At 44.5% G+C, this 21996-nt stretch overlaps 1 protein-coding gene across 1 annotated transcript in view; it reads left to right on the top strand.

Annotated features, from left to right (window-relative positions):
• Positions 1–21673, top strand: part of LOC109918999 (hepatocyte growth factor activator-like) — a 75399-nt gene extending 53726 nt beyond the window's left edge. The window contains exons 12-19 of the mRNA XM_048594991.1: positions 1795–1905; positions 4200–4374; positions 6228–6322; positions 10714–10954; positions 13635–13774; positions 14594–14734; positions 18328–18476; positions 21230–21673. Of these exons, the coding sequence (XP_048450948.1) occupies positions 1795–1905; positions 4200–4374; positions 6228–6322; positions 10714–10954; positions 13635–13774; positions 14594–14734; positions 18328–18476; positions 21230–21412 (1235 nt within the window). The 3' untranslated portion in view covers positions 21413–21673. The remainder of the gene's footprint in view (positions 1–1794; positions 1906–4199; positions 4375–6227; positions 6323–10713; positions 10955–13634; positions 13775–14593; positions 14735–18327; positions 18477–21229) is intronic.
• Positions 21674–21996: the final 323 nt, after the last annotated feature.

The following is a 21996-nucleotide window of genomic DNA, read 5'->3' as shown; positions in this document are numbered from 1 at the left end:
ATGACTTATCTTAGAGGGAACTTGAAACATGTTTCTCTCCAGGGACCTGGGTTCGATTCCACCCTTGTGTGACTGTGTGGAGTTTGCACATTCTCCCTGTGTCTGTGTGGGTTTCCTCTGGGTGCTCTGGTACCTCCCACAGTCCAAAGATGTGCAGCTTAGGTGGATTGGCCGTGCTAAATTGCCCGTAGTGTCCGGGGACGTGTAGGCTGGATTGATTAGTCATGGGAAATGCAGGGTTAGATGGATAGAGTAGGGGTGGTTGGTCTGGATAGGACACTGTTTGGAGGGTCGGTGTCTCTCTCTCTCCATGGATACAGCACTTTCTGTGTTTGTTTCAGATTTCCAGCATCCTTTGTTAAAACATTCAATAGTGGGATGTGGGAGTCCCTCCATAATTACACAGAACGCATTTAATAGTCAACTACATTGCTGTGGGTTTGGAGTCACATATAAGCCAGATTATACAAGGATGGATGTTAGTGAGCCAAATGGATTAATACCCAACAATCAATTCAGCATAAGATTCTGAATTCCTGATTTTTTAAAAATTGGATTTAAATTTATCTGCCATGGCAGGAGTTGAAGCAGGGTCCAAAACATTACCTGGCTCTCAGGATCAACAGTCCAGTGATAATACCACTAAGCCATTGATCCTGATACAGTACTAACAGATTTCTTTTGTTAAATAACAGCATTTTATCCAGCTGTATTGAGATGAGGCTACCTCTTTCATTAATGCTCCAACTACTTGATCACCCATTCAGGCCTGACACTGGAAATGCAGTAATGAGGGAGTGCCGCCCTAACAGAGGTGCTGTAGTTTGGAAGAGCTGATGAACCCATGTCCATATTACACATTCAGATGAGCATTCTATGGACACAGTTCAAAAAACAAAACAAAAGCCTGCCTGCTGTATCATGGGCAATATTTATCACACAACTAGCATCACAGAAAACAGATTATCTGTCCATTAAACATTGTTATTGGTGGAGATCGTGTGCTGTTGTGTTTCCAGCATTTTAACAGCGACTACAGTCCAATATACTTTAGAATAAACTAAAGTTCTGAAAGATGCCATGTATTTATCTTTTTAAGTGTCGGTTATGTACATAAACGATCATTCATATTTTAAAAGTATTTTATTGGCTGTAAAGCACTTTGGGACATTGTACTGAGAGGATGTTTCCCCTCACGGGAGAGTCTTGGAGCAGAGGGCATAGTGTTCAATTTAAGTCTGAGATGAGGAGGAATTTCTTCTCTCAGAGGGTTGGGAGTCTTCGGAACTCATTGCCACAGAGAGCTGCGAGGGCAAAGTCCTCGTGTGTATTTAAGGCTGAGATGGACAGGTTCTTGATCCGTCTGGAAAATGGCAGGAATGTGGATGTGAGAACTGTTGGATCAGCCATGATCCGATTGAATGGCAGAACAGAGTTGAGGATCCGAATAGACTGCTCCTGCTTCCATTTCTTATGGTTCTACTGTTGTTGTCTTGTGTGGTTGTGAAACGTGCTATATAAATGGAGGTTCTTTCTTTTTAAACGTGCCAATGAACTAAGCAGTATGATAAGCAGTAGCTTTGACTGTTCAGATTTGATGAGCGAGATGTTCTATAGCAATAGTGTATGCCCCAACCTGCTGTCTTTCGTAATTACTTTACAATGCGTGATGGATCCCCTTAAGCCTCTACGCCCCCTAACGGAACGAAACTCTGAACCTGGTAAAATCTACCCTTTGCCGGCTGGAGTGGATTATTGTCAGAGTCACGTATTTTCACACCAATTCTGTTTCAGAGTGTAGAGTTAACCAGTGCCTCCATGGTGGTGAGTGTCGAGCAGTCCAGGACACAGGGGAGATCATCTGCCGGTGCCAAGCTGTCTTTGCGGGCAAATACTGTGATATTGGTAAGCTCCTGGACAGGACAAGTGCTGTCCTTGAATGTGTTACCTCCTGCCAGCCTCTACTCTGCACCTGTGCCTCTGGGCGATTGGGATTGGAACTCAGTAACCAGTCTGTCTGTGCACGCAGTGCAGCTCATTCCATCGCTGTGTGCCCAACATTAACTTGCCCAACTCGCTGCTCACTCCTCCCCCCCCCGATAGCTGTTCCCGTCATCACTCCCTCACCTCCCCCATCCCTCGCTTGCCACCTCCTTCATTACTACCTCACTGTTCCCCTCAATACGCCTCTCACTCCTTCCCTTTATCCTCCTCCCTGCCTCCCTCATCATTCACTCGCTCCCTTCCTGCCTCACTTCGGCTGAGCCAGCATTTTATTGCGGATCCCCAGTCGCCCTTGAGGAGGTCGTGGTGAGCTTCCTTCTTGAACCGCTGCAGTCCATATGCTGTAGGTAGATGCACAGAACCCTTAAGGGAGGGAATTCCAGGATTTTATCCAGGAATGGCGAGTGGCGTGGAGGGCAACTTGCAGTTGGTGGCGTTCCCACGTTTTTGCTGCCCCTGACCTTCTAGATGGAAGTGGTCATGGGTTTGGAAGGTGCTGTCTGAGGATCTTTGGTGAATTTCTACTGTGCATCTTGTAGATGGTAAACACTGCTGCTACTGAGCGTCAGTGGTGGAGCGGGGAGCAACGTGCCAAACAAATGGGCTGTTTTGTTTTGTTATGGCAGCATCTGTGGAGAGAGAAACAGGAGTTAATAACTCAGGTCTGTGATCTTTCATCCTAACTGAGAAAAGGTAGGTAGCTAATTTGTGACATTTAACTCCCATGATATATATTAATGGCCCAGATCTTGGTGTGCAAGGCACAATTATAAAGTTTGCGGATGTCACAAAACTTGGAAGAATTGTAAACTGCGAGGAGGACAGTGTGGAATTCCGAAAGGACATTGACAAGTTGATGGGGTGGGCGGATGGAAGGCAGATGAGGTTCAATGCAGAGAAGTGGGAGGTGATGCACTTTGGGAGAAAGACCATTGAAGGGCAATTCAAAATAGGGTGTACAATTCTAAAGGGTCTGCAGGAGCAGAGGGACCTGGGTGTCTGTATACACAGATCATTGAAGATGGTAGGACAAGTGGAGAGAGCAGTTAATACAGTGTTCTCGGCTTTATTAATAGGATTATAGATTACAAGAGCAAGGAGGAGATGTTGAACTTGTAGGAGATGCTAGTTAGACCTCAGCTGGAGTATTATGTCCAGCTCAGGGTGTTGTCGCATTATAGAAAAGATACAATTTACATTGGAGAGGGTGCAGAAGTGATTTACAAGAATGGCTCCAGGAATGAGAGACTTCAGTGATGAGGATAGATTGGAGAAGTTGTGACTGTTCTCCTTGGAAAGGAGAAGGCTAATAGGAAATTTGATTAAAGTTTTTAAAATCGTGAGTGGGCTGCATAAAGTAGATATGGAGAAGCTGTTCCAACTTGTAAAAGGAGCAAGAACAAGAAGGCACTGATGTTTAATAAAGTGCAAGTGAAAGCAAGGGTGATGTGAGAATTACTTTTTCACTCAGCGAGTGGCTAGGGTCTGGAATGCATGGCCTGGCAAAATGCTGGAGGTAGGTTCAAATGAGGCATTCAGGAGGGTATTGGGCAATTATTTGGGTAGAAATGGTGCGCAGAGATATGGGGAAAAGGCAAGAGATTGGCACTAGGGCGTAGAACCAGTGAAGGCACGATGGGCTGAATGGCCTCCTTTGTGATTCTGTGAATTCAGGCAGCTGGGTACTAGACAAGCATTGGCACCAGTACTGAGACTAGCTTTCAATTATAGGTTTTATTAATTGAATTTAAGCTCCTCCAGCTGTGCAGGGGCATTGATTGTCCATATACAGGTTTCAGTTGGTGGTCGGATCATTTCGAGCCTTGCCATTCAAGGTAATTAGGGTGGAGATAGGGAGATGCTGGGATTGTCATTCGCCATTCTCCTGCCTGATTAACTCTCACCCTCCCATCCCCCTTCATCAACCTGACCATGGGCAAAGGCTCAAGAGTCAACTCAACCTTTGACCTCTGTGCCAGCCCCAAAGACTTGCCCAATCTTTGACGAAGTGACGGGATAACAAGGTGTAGAGCTGGATGAACACAGCAGGCCAAGCAGCATCAGAGGAGCAGGAAGGCTGACGTTTCGGGCCTAGACCCTTCTTCAGAAGAAGATTCTCCAGCATCTGCAGTTCGTACTCTTTGACGAAATGACGTTAGTCTTCTCATTGAACTGTTCTTTGTTTTCTCTCTTAGACAAGAATGCTATCTGCTACAAGGACAATGGGATGTCTTATAAAGGTCCTGAAGATGAGAGCGCCTTGGGTATCGAATGCTTACCCTGGAATGAGGACTTCTTGCGTGAGCGTTTGAACATTAGTAGCCTGGAAGGAGCTCTCCAGCTGGGCCTAGGTGACCACTCCTACTGCAGGTGGGAAGTGAAACACTGACACAGATTCAGTGGTAACTTTGAAAAGGGAATTGGATAAGTGCTGGAAAGAAAACCACTTTCCAGACTATGGATAAAGAGAGGAGAGAGGAGGTGAGAGATAATGTAGTGTGGAGCTGGAAGAACACAGCAGGTCAGGCAGCATCAGAGGAGCAGGAAAGCTGACGTTTTGGGTTGGGACCCTTCTTCAGAAATGGGGGAGGGGGGGAGGAAGCTCTGAAATAAATAGAGAGACGAGGGGTGGGGCTGGGGTAGGTAGGTGGGACAGTGATAGGTGAGTGCAGGTAGGCATTGGTGGGGATTGGTCAGTGAGGTGGGAGGAGCTCCACACTGTGTTATCTCTGACTCCAGCATCGGCAGTTCTTACGATCTCAGAGAGGAGGTGAGACCCAATTGGATAGGTCTTACAAAGAACCAGCACATAGATGATGGGATGAATGGCCTTCTGCTGTGTCTCATCGTTCTATGATCCTGTAATTAATTTGATGTGTAAACAGTGGATTTGGGTCATCAGGTTTGGGAGAGAGAGGACAGAACAATGTTCAAGTCACAGGATCACCGAGGTCTACATGACAGGAAGAAGCTCTTTGATCCATTGAGTCTGTGCCAGTCAAAACAACCACTTAAGTATTCTAATCCAATTTCCAACACTTGGCCCATAATCTTGTATGTCCTGACATTAGAACTGCACACCTAAATGCTTCTTCAATGTTACAAAGGTTTCTGCCTCGCCCACCCTAATAGACAGAGAGTTCCAGACTTCCACCACTCTCTGGATTAAAAGGTTTTTCTTCACATTCCCTGTAAACCCTCAGCTCTTACCTTAAATCTACACCCCCTGGTCATGGATCCCTTCACCAAGGGGAAAGATTCCTTTCTGTCCACCTTATCTATGCCTTCATAAATTTGTACACCTCCTCCTCAGTCTCCTCTGCTCCAAAGTAAACAACCCCAGTCTGTCCAATCTCTCCTCATAACTGAAACTCTCCGGTGTAGATGTTATTCTGGTAAATCTACTCTGCACCCCCTCTAGTGCAATCACGTCCCTCATTTAATGTGGATTCTAGAACTGCACACAACACTCTAACTGCAGTTCCAGCATCACCTTCCTGCTCTTAAACCCTATGCCTCGGCTAATATAGGCAAATAGCCCATATGCCTTCCTAACCACTTTATCTACCTGCTTCACTCTCTTAAGAGACCAGTGTTCATGCACACCAAGGTCCTCCGATCCTTGGTACTTCCCAGGGTCCCTTTGTTCAATATGTATCCCCTTGCCTTGCTTGCCCAGTCCAAATGCACTACCTCACATTTAGCAGGACAGAATTCCATTTGCCACTTATTAGCAGAGTTTAGTCAGAGCTCTGCTTTCAACTGGTGAATAATTCCAGTCAAACATGGGACAAAGCAAACGTTTCGAGCAGTGTACTGTTGGAGGATATTTAACCCATGGGCTTTTAGATTGGATGGGCTGGTTAAACAGAGGGTGGTGTGTGCCCTTTCAGATGAGTATGGGAATTCTCATGTCATGGTTGGAAGAGAGCATTGGCCAATTTTTAACTCTCAACCAACATCATTGGAGATAGCTTGTTCAGTCTTTATCACATTGGTGTTTGTGGGATCTTGCTGTGCATACATTAGCTGCCCTGTCTGCTAGTTTGCAACGGTGATCGGTCTTCACTGGTGCTCTGCAAAGGGCTTTGGCTTGATCTGAGGTGTTTCCTGTTACTTTTCCTCCACTCTTCCACTGTGCACACCTCTTGTGTTCACTTGTAGCGGGATCAGCGAAACACAGCAGAAAGGGGAGGCATTCATTATCCCACTATCTGTTGCAGAAATCCAGATGGTGATGAAAAACCTTGGTGTTACATAATGTTAGACAACCACGTGTCCTGGGAGCACTGCAATATCGCAAAGTGTGGCACAACGAGTGAGTATCGCATTTCAGTGAAGTCATAGAATCATAGAATCCCTACAGTGTGGAAACAGGCCCTTCAGCCCAACGAGTCCACACTGACCCTCAGAGTATCCCACCCAGACCCATCCCCTTGTAACCCACCTAATCTTCACATCCCTGAGCACTTCTGGCAATTTAGCACGGCCAATCCACTGAGCCTGCACATCTTTGGACTGTGGGAGGAAACCCACACAGACATGGGGAGAACGTACAGACTCCACACAGACAGTCATCCAAGGCTGGAATTGAACCCAGGTCCCTGGCGCTGTGAGGCAGCAGTGCTAACCACTGAGCCGCCGTGTGAGCGAGCAAGCGAGTGAGTGAGTGAGTGAGTGGTCGATCGATCTTCCTGTTTTTCTACCTTGGATTCCAGCATCTGCAGTTTTTTTTTGTCTCCAACTACGTTTTTCTTTTACCTATTCGTAAAATTGCCCTTTTCTCAATTCTTCCCCCATTTCAACAAAGCCAATGTCAGCCTGGCCCCCTCAGTTGGATGATCAACAGATTCCATAAAATCCACTTGAAGACCAGGGTCCATTCTCTATGGTATCCTGACCAGTTTTAATCCCTCAACCACCATCACAAATGACAGGACAATTTCACCATGAGCTATCTGTAATTGCAAACCTGTTACAGATGTGGGACAAGTTGGGATAAGGACCCGTTCAGACTCAGATGAATAAAAAAATGAAAGAACTGAGGATGCTGGAAATTGTTTTTTCTTTATTCATTACCAGGATGAGGGTGTCGCTGGCCAGGCCAGCATTTATTGCCCATCCCTAATTGCCCAGAGGGCAGTTCAGAGTCAACCACATTGCTGTGGGTCTGGAGTCACATGTAGGCCAGACCAGGTAAGGATGGCAGTTTCCTTCCCTAAAGGACATTAGTGAACCAGATGGGTTTTTCCCCAACAATCAGCAATGGATTCATGGTCATCATTAGATTCTTAATTCCCGATATTTTGTTGAATTCAAATTCCACTATCTGCTGTGGCAGGATTTGAACCCAGGTCCCCAGAATGTTATCTGGGTCTCTGGGTTAATAGTCTAGCAGTAACATCACTAGGCCATTGTCTCCCCAATCAGAAACAGAAACAGAAATTACTGGAAAATCTCAGCAGGTCTGGCAGCATTGGTGGCGAGAATCAGAGTTAACATTTCGGGTCCAGTGGCCTTTCCTCTGAACTCTTCAGACTCCTTCTTTCATTCTTCTTTGACTTAGTTGATCCCTGAAGTGGACATTACTTGTTTCTGGCACCAATGAGGACAGCAGGGGAGGCAATGGCCTAATGGTAATCACTGGATTGTTAATTCCAAGACCCAGATAATGTCCTGGGGACCTGGGTTCAAATCCTACCATGACAGATGATGGAATTTGAATTCAATAAAATATCTGGGATTAAGGATCTAAAGATGACTATGAATCTATTGTCAATTGTCAGGAAAAACCCATCTGGTTCACTAATATTCTTTAGGGAAGGAAACTGCCATCCTTACCTGGTCTGGCCTACATGCGACTCCAGACCCACAGCAATATAGTTGACTCTGAACTGCCCTCTGGGCAATTAGGGATGGGCAATAAATGCTACCTAGCTGGTGACATCCTCATCCTGGTAATGAATAAAGGAAAACAAAAAAGGCCATTCAGTCAAATTAGCCAGTTATTTTTCCTTCTTTTTTCCTCTTGTTTCTACATAGAAGTGTTATCACACACAACTGAGTGACCTTTCAACCACCAAAATTACTGTGGGACTTTTTTTTGTGTACTACTAACCACTACCAATAATCACCCATGTAACCAATCAAATATTTACAAGTAAAGCCCATTAATGGCAACACAAACCTTTAAAAGTGAGGGAGAAGCAGGGAGAGAGGCAAGGGACTAAATCCAGGTGGAGTTGGAGGGGGAAAATGAAGCACTGTATTCCCTATGGAATGGGTCTGCTTTTTTTTTTATTCAGCCTATTTTTCCTCATCAACCTGTTTGGAGATGTTATCACACACCGCTGGGCCTCCCAGACCAGGGGTACACGCATTGGCATTGCGCCGCAGGAGGGCCCTGCTTATTTTTCACTGCACCTGGTATTCCCAGGTGATCTCCCATCCACGTTCTAACCAGGCCTGAGTCTGTGTAGCTATTGAGATCAGGCGAGATCAGGCATTTTCAGTCTAGTATGGCCTTAAACAATAATGAACTCTTTGTTTTTACTGATAATTGAGAACCAAACACCTTGCTTGGATATAAAACAGCAGCGCTGTTTGTAAAGGGCTCAGGCGATGAGTTCCAGTGGGCAGGCCATTGCCTGTTACCAAGGGAACCCATGCTCAATGAGCCCCGCAGGGACATTAATAAATGATTCCCCATGGGCCTTGTAGGCGTTATTATAGTCTCCCTGCATTCTTCTACCAATATGAATCACTTTACATTCTTCCCAATTAAATTTCATCAGACATCTGTCAACCCGTTTCCCTGACTTGTCTAAGTTCTACAATATCCTCCTAAATTTCACCTTTCTCCCACACTGTTCCCACAATCATTGATAAGCACGTACAAAGTAACGTCTAACTCAGGAAGCTTTAACATCTAGTTCAGTGTGACACTCCTGGTACTGTTATAAGGAAGCATCCCATTGCCACATGTAGCCTTGTGCTCGCAAGGTACTAAACTCTTTGTCTCTCCGACCTCTTAAGTGACCTGAGAGATTATGAAGGAACTGTATCCAGAACTGGAGAAGGGTGACTCGATCCAAAACATTAACTCTGCTTTCTCTCCACAGATGCTGCCAGACCTGCTGAGATTTTCCAGCAATTTCTGATTTCCGGCGTCGACAGTTCATTGGGTTTTTTTTTTGAAATAGTTTATTTTTATCTGTTCTGTCTTTTCCTCTTAATATCTTTAAGACTTAGATCAGATCACCCTTTTACATTCTAAATTCCAGAGAAAACAGGCTTAACTTGTATTATAAAACCTGAAAGAATTAGAATTCCTACAGTGTGGAAACAGGCCCTTCGGCCCAACAAGTCCACACCGAACCTCCCACCCAGATCCATTCCCCTATGACCCACCTAATATACACCCTCTACCTCCCTGAGGACTATGGGCAATCCACCTAACCTGCACATCTTTGGACCGTGGGAGGAAACTGGAGCACCTGGAGGAAACCCACGCAGACACAGGGAGAATGTGCAAACTCCACACAGACAGTCGCCCGAGGCTGGAATCGAACCCAGGTTCCTGGCGCTGTGAGGCAGCAGTGCTAACCACTGTGCCACCGTGTCGCCCACAAAAGAGCTGCGGATGCTGTAAATCAGAAACAAAAACAGAAGTTGTTGGAAAAAGCTCAGCAGGTCTGGCAGCATCCGTGAAGAGAAAATCAGAATTAACGTTTCAGGTCCAGTGACATCCATCAAATCCAAAATGTTAACCTGATTTTCTCTTCACGGATGCTGCCAGACCTGCTGAGCTTTTCCAGCAACTTCTGATTTTTTTTTCTAATTTGTATAATGTCTCCTTATAACTTAACCACTGAAGTCCAGGTACAATTCTTTTAAACCTGCTCCCTCCAACGTCAATATAACCTTGCTAAGTTGAGGTGTGTGGATCTACTCGCAGCAGTTATAGTCATGGAGTTATTTAGCACAGAAGCAGACGCTTTGTTCCAACTCGTCCATGCTGACCAGACATCCCAATCTGACCTAGTCCCATTTTCCAGCATTTTGCCCATATCCCTCTAAACCCTTCCTATTCATATACTCATCCAGATGCCTTTTAAATGTTGTAATTGTACCAGGCTCCACCACTTCCTCTTGCAGCTCGTTCCATATGCGCACCACCCTCTGCATGAAACAGTTGCTCCTTAGGTCCTTTTTAAATCTTTCCCCTCTCACCTTAAACCTATGCCCTCTAGTTCTGGACTCCCCTACCCTGGGAAAAAGACCTTGGCTATTCACCCTATACAGTTGGTAGTCATAAAAACCCATGTGGTTTACTAATGCCCTTCAGGGGAGGAAATCTGCCATCCTTACCTGGTCGGGCCTACAAGTGACTCCAGACCCACAGCAATGTGGTTGTTTCTTGACTGCCTTTTGGGGCAATGAGGGTTGGACAATAAATGCTGGCCTAGCCAATGATGCCTATATCCCATGAACAAATTCAAAAAAAGGATACAAGGGTGTGAAAGGTTATTGGGGATGGGCAAGTATGTGTTGTAATCAGAGCAGCCATGATCTTAATGAATGGTAGAGCAGGCTTGAGGGGCTGAGTGGCCAACTCCAGCTCCTATGTCAAATGTTCTCATATGCCCATGTATACAAATAGTCACACATTTGTTTTATCTTATACTGCGTTGTTCCACTGTCTTTCAGGTTTCTGGTCAAGGAATGTTCATCCTATTGCAAGGTTTACAGCTCCAATAGTTGCTCAACAATCGCCCTCATGTGGTAAAAAAATTCAGAAGGGCCTAAGACCAAGGGTTATTGGAGGCTCCTCGGCCTTGCCTGGCTCTCACCCCTGGCTTGCAGCTATATACATCGGGAGAAACTTTTGCGCTGGATCCCTTATAGATTCTTGTTGGGTTGTCTCTGCTGCCCATTGCTTTGCTCACAGGTAACAAGGCAACTGATGCTTGAACTCATCGAGCCCAAGTTATAAACCCACTAGCAGATTTGTGTTGGCTTATGGAGTCATGTGGCCAATGAACCAGTGGGACAGAAGAGCCGGAGGGGCCGAGTAGCCGACTCCTGTTCTAGTACCCACACCCCAGCCCACTCCACCCAGGAGCAGCAACACACCCATGAAACTGGAGCATTCTGTCTCCAAACCGAATGCCACCCATTTGCAACAGAACACTTCCAACTCCCATTTCCTTCACGTTTCCAGAGAGTGGAAGGAATTCCCTCCATGTTTCTCTCCGAGTAAAATGAATGGACTTGTGTGGGATTGGTGCAATGTGTGCTTCTGATATTTGATGCTTGAATCTTACAAAATTCCTCTCCATATTCTTCTAAATCTTATCTCTTTTATTATTCATTTGTGGGATATGGACATTGCTGGCTGGTCCAGCATTTCTTGTCCATCCCTAGTTGCCCTTGAGAAGGTGGTGGAGAGCTGCCTTCTTGAATCGCTGCATTCCTCCTGCTGTGGGATGACCCACAATGCTATTAGGGAGGGAATTCCAGGATTTTGACCCAGTGGCAGTGGAGGAACGGCAATATATTTCCAAGTCAGGATGGTGAGTGACTTTGGAGCCAAACTGGCAGGGGGGTGGTTTTCCCATGTACTGCTGCCCTTGTCCTTCTAGTTGGAAGTGGTTGTGGGTTTGGAAGGTGCTGTCTGAGGATCTTTGGTGAAATTCTGCAGTGAATCTTGTAGATATGTACACGCTGCTGTTACTGAGTATCAGTGATGGAGGGAAAGGATACTTGTGCATGTGGTACCAATCAAGCGGGCTGCTTTGTCCTGGATGGTGTCAAGCTTCTTGAGTGTTGTTGGAGCTGTACCTATCCAGGCAAGTCAGGAGTATTCCATCACACTCCTGACTTGTGCCTTGTTGATGGTGTGCAGACTTTGGGGAGTCAGGACATGAGTTATAATAATACTATATGATGAATATTATATTATAATTACATAATTGTGCTCTAGTTATCCCCTCCAGTAGTATATTCATAATTCTCAGCACTGCCTGAGTGAAGTCTAATTTGTTCTTCACCACATATAGTGATAAAGATTCATTATATTATTCTGTTATTATTTGGGAACTCAGGTTCAAAAATGGCAGAAAAATGTGTAGTTATAAGTTTTATTTGTATTTTTATGTAGTGTGTGTGTTAGGAGAGGTTGTAGTTTCATTTTGAATTGCTCTGAGTGGTGCAGGGTTGGCTGGAGTTTCTTTACACTCATTAAGAAGGTAGTTAAACCCCTGAGGGGAACAGCTCAATGCATTAGAAAAAAAATACAAGAAAAAAAACTAAAGTTGTCTAGCAATATGAGTTCAGTAACACAGAAAGACAGAAACATTCAGAAGCAGTGGGCAGTGTGCAGATCTTTATTCAGACGGAACAAAAGGCGCAGTTAGCTTCAACATAGAAGCTTCAATCTTCAACATTGACTCCAAAAGCTTAACAGTTGAAAAGACAAATGCTCCAGTCACAGTAGGCTATGGAAAAGGAGTTTTAGGAACTCTTGTTCATTACTACTTCAAGTGAAACAAAAACAGAAACAGTTGGAGAAACTCAGCAGATCTGGCGGCATCTGTGGAGAGAGAAAGCAGAGTTAATGTTTCGAGGCCAATGACTCTTTTTCAGAAGTGAAGAAGTCTTCTCTACGTTAAGTGAGTTGTTTTAGTAGTTTGTTTAAGGATCTCAAGAAGAGTCATTAACTAAAGGAAAATAGCATTGAATGAATACAGAAATTTGCTGAGAAGAAACCGATCATAGACTTACCAACTGAAGAAGGAATTTAAAAGTGGATACCGGGTGACCTTCCACTGAGGCTGAAGTATTGTGTGAAATTGTTGTTGAGGGTAAACTAGCTGACTTCTGTGATGATACAGTCCCTTTAAGAGAGACTTGTTCTGTGCCGTTTCTTTCACTTGCCTTTAAATAAGTTAGGGTCGAGGCTATCTCCTTGATATATTTTGATGGGGCTTTGTCTGATCCATAACAGTTCTTATTTCTGATATTTGTAATGTTTGTCTTTTTATTTTGTACTTGTACAGTGTAATGGGATTCATTTCTTTTTCTTCTGTGTAGTTTTTTTTTGGAAGCACATAGACAATTTGCACATTGTACAGGAAGTTTGCGCATTTTCCCTGTGTCTGCGTGGGTTTCCTCCAGGTGCTCCGGTTTCCTCCCACAGTCCAAAGATGTGCAGGTTAGGTGGATTAGCCATGGGGAATGCGGGGTTGCAGGATAAGGTAGGGAGGTGAATCTCTTTGGAAAGGGGGTGCAGTCTCGATGGGCCAAATGGCCTCTTTCTGCACTGTAGGGATATGGTTCTTTGACAGCCTCTTATAAATATACACAGTGACTGATTGCCATGGTAAACAAAAAAGAAAATTAAAACTTCTAGCCTATCAAGCCAGGTTTTACTGTGGGATGATCAACTGGAATCATAACTGTATGAAATCCATAGCATGTATTTCTAGCTACATAAGGTATGATAGACAAATGTAGTTTTTGGGGGTTTTCTTTCCAACGATACTTCTACCAGAAATAGATGTGTAAAAGAATAAATTTGTTTCTCACCCGTGTGTCCCTATCTGACTGACATCGTCTCTTCTTTTAAGTCCCCTCAAGTCATCAATCCGAGTTGTGCTGGGACAACATCACTTTAATAAAACGAGCAAAAACACTCAGGTATTCAAAGTCGAGAGATACATTTTACACAGCAAGTACAATGTGTTTGACGAAACCATACATGACATAGGTAAAACCACAAATATCTACCTTTTCTTTTATCCTTGGAAATTGTGAAGCTTTGCTTGAATTGCCAGGAGAGAGAGAGAGAGAGAGAGAAAGAGAGAGAGAGAGAGAGAGAGAAAGAGAGAGAGAGAGACAAACAGAGTGTTTAAATGACTGAGTGTATGTGCGCATGTATGCCTATCTATTTCTGTGTCTGCATGTGCATGTATATGATTGTGTGTGTATGTGTATATGCGTGTGTGTGTGTGCCTGTGCTTAGGTATATATATATGTGTGTGTGTTTGTGTGTATGTGTGAGTATTCGTGTGCATATGTACATGTGTGTGTATGTATGTGTGAGAGTGTATGTTTATGTGTGTGTGTGCTTATGTCCATGTGTGTCTGTGCATATGTGTCTATGTGTGTGGGTGTGTATGTGTCTGTGTGTGTATGTGTCTGTGTGTATGTGCCTATGTGCATGTGTCTGTGTGTGTGTGGTACATGTGTGTGCCTGTGTGTGTGAGAGTGTGTGTTTATGTGTGTCTGTGCATATGTGGCTATGTGTGTGGGTGTGTTTGTGTCAATGAGTGTCTGTGCGTGTATGGGTCTATGTATGTGTGTGTGTGTGTGTGTGTGCTTATGTGTGTATGTGTATGTGTATATGTGTGTGTCTGTGTGTGTGTATGTGTGTGAATGTGTGTGTATGTATATATGTGTATCTGTGTGCGTGCATATGTGTGTCTCTGTGTGTGTCTGCGTGTGTGTACGTGTGTGTGTGTGTGTGTGTGTGTGTCTCTGTGTGAATGTTTATACATGTCACAACTGGATTTCCTTTAACTCCTAGTCCTTCTAAAGCTGAAGAAGAAAACAAAACGCTGTGCGACCAAGACCAGATTTGTTCAAACACTCTGCCTACCATCTGCGACTGATTCCTTCCCAGATTGTACAGAGTGCCAAATCGCTGGATGGGGACACACCCATGAAAGTAAGGAACTTTGTAACTCTAATATCCATAGTGGTCACCAAATCAGAAGATGTGCAGAGGACTGTGAATTTTTCTGTAAAAAGGGACATGATGTCAAAGTTTTTCATCTTGCACTCAACAGTACAGAAATGCAAGGATATGATCTCCCTTTGAGATTTGGCATTCTTGCAATTCTGTCCTGACGTATGCTGGATGAAAGGTTTTTTTTCAGCGGTACTCACACTCCATATTACCAAGTAACTAATTGAAGTAATTTATGGTGGCACTGTGTTACAAGTCATTCAGGGAGTCTGAGTTGCTGCGGCTTCATGCATTTTTTAGCTGCTTGGTGTAACTATGATGGAACTATGGATAGTGATGGTTGATACTCTGATGTTTTTTCTGTCACATTGCTGAACAGAAATCTCTCCTGTTTTTACTGCCTGCCATTAGAGTGTGTTGGAAGGATTTTCAGCTTGGTACTCTTCCTGTTTGGTGTATCACAAGCACCCTTTCCTTGGGAATGTTGAATAACAACTATTGAAGGTTGCTTTAACCTGTCCTTGTTCAAGTGCAATGATGAATGAGCAAGAATTACTGGCCAAACCACTGATATCCAGAGGTTAACAAAAAAGAATTGAAAGCCAAAAATATTTGGAAATGAACACATGGGCCGTGCTGCTCCAACATAGAGATCCACTGCATGGAAAAGGCCCTTTGGCCCATTGAATCTGTGCCCATCAAAGAAACCATCGAACTGTTCTAACCCCATTCTCCAGCACTTGGCCTGTAGCCTTTATGCCTTGGCATCACAAATGCACATCTAAATCCTTCTTAAATGTTATGAAGTTTCTGCTTCTACCACTCTTACAGGCAGTGAGTTCCAGATTCCCACTCTGGATGAAAAAGTTTTTCCTAACATGCCCTGTAAACCTTCTGCTCTTCCTAAATCTATGCCCTGGTTATTGATCCCTGAACCAAGGGGAAAAGTTTATTCCCATCTACCCTTTCTGTGCCCCTCATAATTTTATACATCTCAGTCATGTTCCCACTCAGACTCCTCTGCTCCAATGAAACAAGCCCAGTCTATCCAATCTCTTTTCATAACTGAAACTCTCCAGTCCAGGCAACACCCTGGTAAATCTCCCTTACATCCTCTCCAGTGCTATCACATCCCTCCTGTAATGTGGATTCCAGAACTGCACACAATACTCTAACTGTGGCCTAACCAACATTTTATACAGTTTCAGCATAAACTCCCTGCTCTTAAACTTTAAGCCTTGGCTAATAAAAGATTGTATACCATATACCTCCTTAACTACTTCGTCCACCTGCTCAGATAACTAAAGGAAGCAGTTGTACATATACACCAAGGTCCCTCTGGTCCTCAGTGTTTCCCAGAGTCCCACCATTCATCATGTATTCCCTTGCCTTGTTTGTCCTGCTCAAGTGCATCACCTCATATTTAACCAGACTGATTTCTATTTTCCAATGATTGTCCCATCTGAATCAGTCCGTCTATATCCTCCTCCATTCTAAGGCTATCCTCCTCAGTATTTACCACGCCACCAATCTATGTATCATCTGAAAACACACTGATCACCCTCAGAATCCACTGTGCTTCAATAAGATAGCCTCTCATTCTTCCAAAACACAAAGAGCATTAGCCCCAACTACTCAGCCTTTCCTCAAAAGATGAATCTTTTCACTCCAGGAATGTTTGTTTTACTTTTGTTCATGGGATGTAGACATCGTGAGCTGGTGAGCTACAAAGGAAGAGCATAAAGGCCAGTTGTTGTAGTTTCGGATGGTGAACCATTTCTCATGGTAAAGGTGACAGAGCAGGTTTACTGCGATGATTCCAAGTTTTCCATGACTTCACTTCCAAAGAGAGGTTGAAATAGTTAGGACTCGTCTCCTTGGGAGAGAATGGAGACAGTGGGTGATGCTCGTGGATCACTTGGAGGAAAAAACCCAAAGTTGGTAATCATTGGTAAATTTAAATATAGATATAAATTTATAAGACCATAAGACGGAGGACCAGATTCAGTCCTTCACCTTTCTCTGCTGATCTGATAATCCTCAACTCCACTGTCCTCAGAGAAGAAATTCCTCCTCATCTCTGTCTTAAATGTGCCACCTCCTGTTCTGAGATTAGGTGCTCTGGTCCTAGCCGGTCCCAAAAACTCTCTTGTCAAGCTCTGTGAGACTATTCAATAAAATGTGGAGCCGGAGGAACACAGCAGGTCAGGCAGCATTAGAGAAGTAGGAAAGTCAATGTTTTGGGTCAGGACCCTTCTTCAGGACTGGGGAGGGGGAAGGGAGCTCTGCAATAAGTAGAGAGAGGAGAGGTGGGGCTGGGGGAAGGTAGGTGGGGCGGTGATAGTTGGATGCAGGTGGGGAGTGGTGGGGATTGGTCAGTGGGAAGGGTGGAGCGGATAGGTGAGAAGGAAGGTGAACAGGTTGTATCAGGTCAAGGAGGCGGGGATGAGAGGGAGGCCTGGACATGTGATGAAGCCGGGAGTGGAGAGATTTTGAAGCTGGTGAGCTCTATGTTGAGGTCATTGGGCTGTAAGCTCCCACGGTACAATATAAGGTGTTGTTTCTCCAGTTTACATGTGGCCTCATTGTGACAGCGGAGGAGGCCCAGGATGGACATGTCACCCAGGGAGTGGGAGGGGGAGTGGAAGGGGGAGGGGGAGTGGGAGTGGGAGTGGGAGGGGGAGTGGGATTGGGAGGGGGAGGGGGAGTTGAAGTGGCTGGCATTTGGTGTTGATTGGAGTATACCGAGTGCAGATGCTCTGCAAATCAACTCTGACTTCCAGCATCTACAGTCCTTACTATCTCCTAGTTGCTGAAAACCATACTGCAAAGTCTCTTCCAAGGATGTCTGCCTTGAAGAAGTTGTCTCCGTCCCTCTGAAGACATCACAGTGAGTCCCTCTCCCACTGCAACCCCCTGGTTATTTCCTCGCCCTGTAGCTCTTCGCTCTATACCTCTCCGACCTGTATCCACATATTACCATCCTACCTACTTTCCCTCAGCCCCAACCCCCCAATTTATTTCTGAGCTCCCTTCCCCCTCCCCCTTTGTCTTCCAGCATCTGCAGTCCTTACTATCTCCTAGTCCCTGAGACTCTTGTATGTTTCAGTAAAATTGCCTCTCTTTCTCCTATGTTCCATGAATACAGGTTCAATCTACTCAGCCTCTCCTCATAAGACAGTCCCTCCATCCCTGGTGTCAATCTAGATAACCCTCACTGGACTGCTTCCAATGCCAGGATATCTTTTTTTAGATAAGTGACCAAAACTGTTCACAGTACTCCACCTTAATAATTGGGAAAAGACTGAGAGTAGGGATATGGGGCAATGGGGAAGGTTTTCTCACTGAGAGAGTTGTCAGGAATCTGGAAAGCTGTCCTTGAAAATATTGTTGGGAACTTGATTCATGAATCATTTTGAAATGGTCATTGGACTGGTAACTGAGTTACAGACAAAACACAGGGTCATGGGACTGTCCACGGCTGCAAACCAAAGGGCTAACACAGGCACAAATGGCCTCCGTTGGGCGTGTGGTGTCCATTATTCTATAATTCCACTTGCTTTCTTTTCCAGATGCAACGACATATCCGAGCACTTTGCAGGAAGCCACAGTCCGCCTCATTCCCCAAGTATTGTGCAGCAGCGATTTTCTCTATGGTAGTGAAGTGACACCGAATATGATCTGCGCGGGAGATTTGATACAAGCTATCGATGCCTGTCAGGTACCTGCACCATCTCATATCCAAGACATCTTGCAGCACACTAAAGATCCCCATCAAGTTTCAACCGTTACCACAGCAACCACAATTCCAAAAATCACTTCATTGCCTGCAGCACTCTTCAGCACAAAGGTTCATCAGGAAAGGCAGTCATAGAGTCATAGGGGTGTACTGCATGGAAACAGATCCTTTGGTCCAATTCATCCATACTTACCGGATATCTTAAATAAATCGAGTCCCATTTGCCAGCATTTGGCCCATATCCCTCTAAACCCTTCCCATTCATATACCCATCCAGATGCCTTTTAAATGTTGTCATTGTACCAGCCTCCACTACTTCCTCTGGCAGCTCGTTCCATACACACACCACCCTCTGTGTGAAAAACATGGCCTTCAGTTGCCTTTTATATCTTTCCTCTCTCACCTTAAACCTATGCTCTCTAGTTTTGGACTCCCCTACCCTGGGGAAAAGACCTTCGCTATTCACCTTATCCATGCCCTTCATGATTTTATAAACTTCTAGTAGGTCATTATGAAGTAGATCATAGGGTTAAGCATGGCGACAGTAACATAGTGATAATTTCATTGGAAAAGACCAGACTAATGCTTTGGTGCCATGGGTTCAAGTACCACCATGGCAGCTGATGGGTTTACATTCAATGAGTAAATCTGGAATTTGTATAAAAGCTTGTCTCAGTAATGGCAGCCATGAAGCTAACATTCCAACTGGTTCACTAGCGTCCTTTGGGGAAGGAAATCTGCCATCTTTTTTCCTGGTCTGGCCTACATATGTGAGCCCAGAACCACAGCAAGATGATTTATTCATAACCGGTCTCTGAAATGGCCCGGCAATCCACTTGGTTCAAGGGCAATTTGGGATGGGCAAGACATGTTGGCCTGGCCAGCAGTGCCAGCATCCCAGAAGAGAATTTTTACAAAAAGGGCATCAGCCTTGGCTCATAGCTATCTCTCAGCACCTAATGATGCCAGGCCCTGCTGTGGAGATTTGAATTGACACAATGCAGCACTATCATACAGTGACATTACTTTGAGAGAAGTTGCAAATGATGTTTATGTGTCATGGGGGCACCATGTGACTGGCAGCCAGGATGTGCAGCCGTAATTGCAGCTGCTTCCGTGAATAAAGGTGGACAGTTTATTTTGCAAGATGGGTCCTGAACCGAAACGTCAGCTTTCCTGCTCCTCTGATGCTGCCTGGCCTGCTGTGTTCATCCAGCTCCACACTGTGTTATCAGTGAATCCAATTCTTTTATTCATTCATGGGATGAGGGTGTCTCTGACTGGGCCAGCAATTATAGAATCATAGAGTCATAGAGCATGGAAACAGATCCTTTGGCCCAACCAGTTCATGCCGACCATAATCTCAAACTTAACTAGCCCCACCTGCCTGCCCTTCACCCATATCCCTCCTAACATTTCTTATTCATGTACTTATCCAAATGTCTTTTAAATATTGTAACTGTACCCACATCCACCACTTCCTCTGGAAGTTGATTCCACACATGAACCACTCTCTTGTGTAAAAAAAAATTGCCTCTCATGTCTTTTTTAAATCTTTCTCCTCTCACCTTAAAAACATGCCCCCTAGTGTTGAAATCCCCGACCCCAGGGCAAAGGCATCTGCCATTCACTGTATCTATACTCTTCATGATTTTATAAACCTCTAAAAGGTCGCCCCTCAACCTCCTACGCTCTAGTGAAAAAGTCCCAGCCTAGCCAGCCTCCTCTTGTAACTCAAATGCTCCATTCCCGACATTCCCTTCTAAATCTTTTCTGAATCCTCTCCATTTATTGCCTATCCCGAAATGAGCTGCAGTTAGACTCCAGACTAAGTCCTTCTGTTGAGCTGTTTAATATTGTGTATAGGTGCTAGTTAAAATCTTCAAATAAGTTGAACCTGCATGTGTTTTAACAATGCTGCGTGTGTGAGACTGGTGAGTTTATGAAACGAAGTCAGCAACACTGCAAAAGGCACTGCCATTAACATAGAAAGAAACAAGGATATTATCTTGTGGCATCATTACAGCAGAGAGTGTGGCCATTGTGTCTACAATCTCTTTAAGCAACTGTTCATGAAAGGTACAACACAACCCCTGGGCAGGTGGGACTTCTGGTCTAGAAGAAAGGACACTAACCATTGTGTCACTAGAAATAGAAAGTTCAAAGATAGTTCAAAGACGAACAGGAGAAAGTTAAAAAGAAAAAAAGACGTTGTGACCCAGTGAGTAGTTCGGGTACAGAGTGTACTGTGGAAATATGGTGGAGTAAGATTCAGGTGCGGCATTGAAGAAGGCATTGGATGGATATTTGAATATAATGTTCAGGGATACAGGGAAAGGCGGGATACTGGCTGTTGGAGATAGAACCTGCAGTCATGATGGGATGAATGGCCTCTTTCTGTACTGTAACAGATTCTGAGTAGGGTGGCTTTGCCAAGATGCCATTAACCCTTCAGCCAGCAAATTACGTTTTTGTTTGTGGGAGCTTGCTGTGCACAAATTGGCTGTAAATAAGCATTTTGTTGAGCCCTGCAAAAGATGGTATACAAAAGCAAGTGCTTTCTCACTTCTGAATGGCTGCACTTGAAGACTATACGGCACAGAAGCAGAAGTAGGCCATTCAGCCCATCTGATCTGCCCTGCCATTGAATGAGATCATTGTTGGCCGCAATGTTACATTGTCTTAAGCCTTTACAAATGCCTATTAATCCTTTGTCTCTTGCATGATCTACACAGGGAGATTCTGGAGGCCCACTGGTTTGCTACAAAGGGGACACTGGATATTTGTATGGGCTCGTCAGCTGGGGGGAAGGTTGCGCTAAGCTGGACAAGCCCGGAGTCTATACAAGGGTTACCAAATATGTCAATTGGATCTACAGGAAAATCAAACATAGACCAAAATACGACCGGAAAGGCTAAACTTGCAGGAAGAGGCAGTTCTTAATTCAGAAGAATGATGAATTCAATCACTTTCTTCCTTCCGGTCGTGTGGCAACAACGAATCTGGGAAAACCATCTCTTGTTTTGATTTAATTATTTGAATCAGAAAAAAAAGTGAACGTTTGTGAGCTAATTTTTGATCTAGTTATGGGTTGCCAACCCTCCAGGATTGGCCTGGAGTCTTCAGGAATTAAAAAAAAATTCCGGGGCCATTAAAAAATAAATTGTGTGTTTTGTTTATTCCTTCTCCTATTTTCTTTGACAGCATTGAAGGGCTGGCAAATATGAGGGAGAAATTACATCTGTCAAAGGGTCATAAATCTGAGGGATTCACTACTCCAGAGTGTGGTGGATTGGTGGGACATTGAGTAAATTTAAGGAGAAGATAGGCAGGCTTTTATTCAGATGGGCTGAAGAGTTATGGGGAGTGAGCAGGAAAGTGAAATTGAGGCTGGGGTGAGATCAGCCATGATTGTATTGAATGGCGAAGCAGGCTTGAGGGGCTGAATGGCCAACTCCTGCTCCTAGTTCTTACGTTGCTTTACTCATCATGAAAATGTCAT

Source organism: Rhincodon typus, chromosome 3 (genome assembly GCF_021869965.1).
Source record: "Rhincodon typus isolate 14 chromosome 3, sRhiTyp1.1, whole genome shotgun sequence".
Lineage (NCBI taxonomy): Eukaryota > Metazoa > Chordata > Chondrichthyes > Orectolobiformes > Rhincodontidae > Rhincodon > Rhincodon typus.
Note: the sequence above shows the minus strand (reverse complement) of the source record. Positions and strands in the feature narration are given on the sequence as shown.